This window comes from Emiliania huxleyi, assembly GCF_000372725.1.
Source record: "Emiliania huxleyi CCMP1516 unplaced genomic scaffold EMIHUscaffold_357, whole genome shotgun sequence".
Classification (NCBI taxonomy): Eukaryota; Haptophyta; order Isochrysidales; family Noelaerhabdaceae; genus Emiliania; species Emiliania huxleyi.
The window spans coordinates 4565-8669 of NW_005199298.1; the positions used below are offsets into that span (position 1 = coordinate 4565).

A 4105-nucleotide genomic window follows, 5' to 3' on the forward strand; every position below is an offset into this window, starting at 1 on the left:
CGACCATGGTGCAGCGCCCGGCTGGCAGGCCGGAGATGCAGCCAGGCGTGCATATGCATGTTTTTGCGGCTCGTGGTGCTCAACCCTCGCCGTGGTCCCTGACCCCCGACCCCGACCTCTACCCGTCCCCAGGAGAGCCCGCCTTTCTTGCGATGAACCGGTTCGTGGTGAAGCCCGACGAGGCGTCGCGCCGCCTCTTCGAGCAGCGGTGGGCGACACGCGAGTCGAAGCTGGCCGGACAGCCGGGATTCGTCGGCTTCTCGCTCCTGCGCCGCGCCTCGCCGCCCGCCGCCGGCCAGGCGGGCACCCCTCGGACACCCCTCGGACACCCCTCGGACACCCCTCAGACACCCGACGACCGGGGACCCGCACCTCTGATGTCGTTCGAGACAGACACGTGCTCCGCCGGACTCAGCGGCACTCGCCTCGTCCGCAGTCTGTACTCGGCACACTCGAGACTCATTCTCTAGGCGGGCGGCTTCACTTATGCGACCGCCACCCTATGGGCGCGCGAGGCGGCGTGGGCGGCGTGGCGGGAGGGCGGCGGCAAGAATGCGCACGCCGCTTCGCGCGAGAGCGGCCGCACTCCGGTCTGGGAGAGTGTGGCGGACCCGCCCCTCCTCCCAGCAGCCGGGAATCATGCATGTCGCTGATTCATCAACAGGTGTGCGGAGCGGAGAGGGCGGCAGAAGGGAGGAACGCGAAGACCGCAACAGCGGTCGGTGCAACTAGGTGTCCGAGTGGATGGCGGCAGCCGCGTCGCCGATCTTTTGGGATGTGCCCGTCCTCCTCCTCCGCGGCTCGGGTCTCGCCCACGTCTGCACGCCACGGAGCGAGACAACGGCGGAGGCGGAGGCGGAGGCGGCGGCCAGGGTGGCGTCGCTGCGTGAGGAGGGGGAGAGGGCGGTGGCAGAGCGGTTGGCGAGGCGGGAGGCGTTCGCCGAACGGGCGACGGAGGTCAGTGACTTGGCTTGGGAGGCTGCGCGCGCGGGCGTTGGCTCGATCCCAATCAGTTGATTAATCAATCAAGAACGCTCATCAATCAGGCGATGCGCGCGCGGCTGGCTCGGTACAAGGAGGACTGGGGCAACGCCGACGCGCCGCTGGGGCCAGACGTGGACGGCGACCTCGGCCGTTGGTGCAAGGTGCAGCGGCAGCTGCGCGACGCCGGCAGGCTTGCCGCCTCTAGACACTTCAGACACTTCCTGGACACTTCCTAGAGCAGGCTTGCCGCCTCTAGATGCTGAGCACAGGCCGGTGTGTTCACGCGGTGCTCTGAGTACACTGCACGGTGCCCCGCGCTGACTCCGGTGCGCTGATGCCTCAGGCTCGCCGCGGCGCGCGTCGACGCACTCGACCTGCTCTGCTTCTCGTGGGTGGCGCCCTCGGACGTGGATGACCCGACGAGGGCGGACTGGGCCGGCATGCTTGCGCGGCTTGCGGCGTATCGCGACGAGCACGGCGATTGCGACGTGAAGAAAAAGTACCAGCGCGACCCGGCCCTTGGCGGCTGGGTGGCGGCGGTGCGGCGCTGCCGCTCCGAGCTGGGCGCGGCCCGCGTCGCCGAGCTCGATCAGATCGGGTTCGTGTGGCAGAGCTCGCGCAGCTGCGGGTCGGCCTGGATGAGCAGCTTCCGCGAGCTGCGAGCGTTCCACGCGGTGCACGGCCACAGCGACGTGGGCGCGGTGCTCGGCGACGGCCACGAGCTCGCGCGGTGGAGCGAGGCGATGCGCGCGGCGCAGGCGAAGGAGGCGCTCTCGCCCAAGCGGATGGCGCACTTGCGAGAGGTGGGGTGGTGACTTTTGAGGTACCAGCTCGACGGCGAGGTTCATATTAAAAGTTGTGTGAGTAGAGGGTGTGGATGCTGTATTGACGGCAATATCAGGGGACGCGACCCACTTCGCGACACCGACAGACGGTCCCGCGCCGGGGGCGCGCGCCTCGCCGCTAAGACGGGGGAACACGGCAGCCACGGGCCGCGAGCACGACTATGGGTCGTGTCCCCCCCGCGGCGCGAGTGAATCCGTATCTCCGACCAGCGCTCTGTGCGCGTGTGCGGTCTGCGCTCGTCGGTGTGCTCGGTGGCGGCTTCCCCCGACTGCGCCGCGCTCGGCGAACCTCGGCCCTGAGGTCAAATCCTTCTCTCTGTTGATGACACAACACGTGTCTAACCCCTGGTCAACTCACCCTGCACCGCCCGTACTTTCTCGGACCGTCGCGCACGTACGGGCGGTGACACACTGTCTCTCCGCGCTCGAGTGTCTCCGGACACTCGTGCTGCGCGACCCTCGGCTCTCGCCGCCCCTCGAGCGCCGTGAGTGAGCATTTTCCAACTAGACGCCGTTTGCTCGCCGTGCGCACGCCAGAGTACAGGGTAGTTACAGTCTCAGTGGTCCTCGAGGTGGTGGGGTCGGGCGTGGTCGCGAGGCTGAGCCTTTCCATATATGGCGACCGCGAAAGTGCCCTGCGGATTTGTGGCAAGCGCCGTGTGCTCCGGGCCACAAGAGCCTTGCTTTTATGACCCGTCTTGCGGAAGCGGAAGCGGCGGTGCCGGCTGCGCTGCGGGCGGCTTCGAGCTGTGCAGGTTCTGCGGCTTCGGGAATTTCCCGGAGTGTCCTCACCCAGCACCGCCGCCCCCTGCACCGCCGTCTTTGCCCCCGCCGTCACCCCCGGTGCCACCCGGGTCGCCTGCCCCTGCGCCTCCACCGAGTCCTCCTCCTCCGCCCCCGCCGTCTCCGCAGCCGCTGCCTCCGGCCCGCGCCCAGATCTCCAGCTGGCCACCCGCCCCTCCGCTGCCCGCTGGGCAAGCGCAGCCCCTTGAGAGCGTGGTCGACGGGTGGGATGGGCCACCTGCGAGTGCCGTCAGCGATGCCGAGGCGGGGGGCAAGGACGACCGGTACAAGACGAAGCTCGACCAGCTCGGACGGCGCGCCGCGACACTTCCGAGACAAGAGATACTTCCTCCCCTCACCGAGGGACACCACCTCCGCCGCATCCACTACACACACACCCTCCGCCTGCCGACGCCTCCTCGCGCGTGGCCAGGGAAGATGACCTCAGCGGCGACAGCCTCACGGCTTTCGAGAGGGACGAGGAGGCGGAGAGGGAGGAGGAGGAGGAGGGGGGGGGGGAGGAGGAGGAGGAGGACTCGGGCGCCTCGTGGCTCACGCCCCTCGCAAAGATCTTCTTCCGCGGCAATGGAAGCTCTTGGCGACGATTTGGCGACTCCGCCGAAGTGGTGCGCTGCCCGACATCGTTCAGACTCGCCGGCGAGAGCGCTGAGGTCAAGCTGAGACTGTGGGCGAGATTAGGCGCTCCTCGACGCCGTGCTCGCCGTGGCGGGGGCTGGCGCGTGTCTCCTGACCTTGCTCTGTGCGAGATATGGGGGGGGGCCCCCGGGGGGTTCTTTTATTCCCCCCGGGGGAGGGGGGGGGGCCAAAAGTAGGGGGCCCCCCCGGAAAAACGGTTTCTTTTTTAAAAAAAAAAGCCGGGGCCCCTTGGAATTTAATTTACCCGACCCCCCCCTCGGTAAAAACTAAACAAAAGGGTGGGGGGGGGTTTTTCCTCCCCCGGCTTGGCTTTGCTTCCCCCCCCCCCCCCCGGGAAAAAGGAGAGGGCCCCCCCGCCCCCCCAACCCCTTTTGGGAAAAAAAAAAACTGCTCCCGAAAATCGCCCCCTTTTGGGGAAAAGGTTCCCTGCCCCCCCCCCCCCCGGTCCCCCCCCCTCCCCCCCCCCCCCCCCCCCCTCTCTCTCTCTCTCTCTCTCTCTCTCTCTCTCTCTCTCTCTCCCCCCCCCCCCCCTCTCTGCACCGCGGCGGGCTGGCACCTCAGACACGGCGACAGAGTAATCAGTCTCATGAATTATGATCATTAGACGACGACGACTGGCACACGGCGGTTGACTTGGCGTCGCCGCAAGACGAGGAGGGCGGAGGCGGGAGGGATCGGGCGCTCGAGGCGCCGCGAGATGCCGCGAGATGCCGCGAGATGCCGCGAGATGCCGCGAGATGCCGCGAGATGCCGCGAGATGGAGCGAGATGGAGCGAGATGGAGCGAGATGGAGCGAAATGGAGCGAGATGGAGCGAGATGCCATGCTCGTGTCCGG

The 4105-nt window shown here is 67.9% G+C and overlaps 1 protein-coding gene across 1 annotated transcript; it reads left to right on the top strand.

Moving 5' to 3' along the window:
* Positions 1-1049: 1049 nt before the first annotated feature.
* EMIHUDRAFT_242325 (hypothetical protein) lies at positions 1050-1799 on the top strand (the record flags this gene model as incomplete). The annotated part of the gene is made up of 2 exons (XM_005772536.1): positions 1050-1138; positions 1328-1799. The coding sequence occupies 2 exons, from the start codon at positions 1050-1052 to the stop codon at positions 1797-1799; spliced, it is 561 nt and encodes a 186-aa protein (XP_005772593.1).
* Between the last annotated feature and the right edge of the window lie 2306 nt (positions 1800-4105).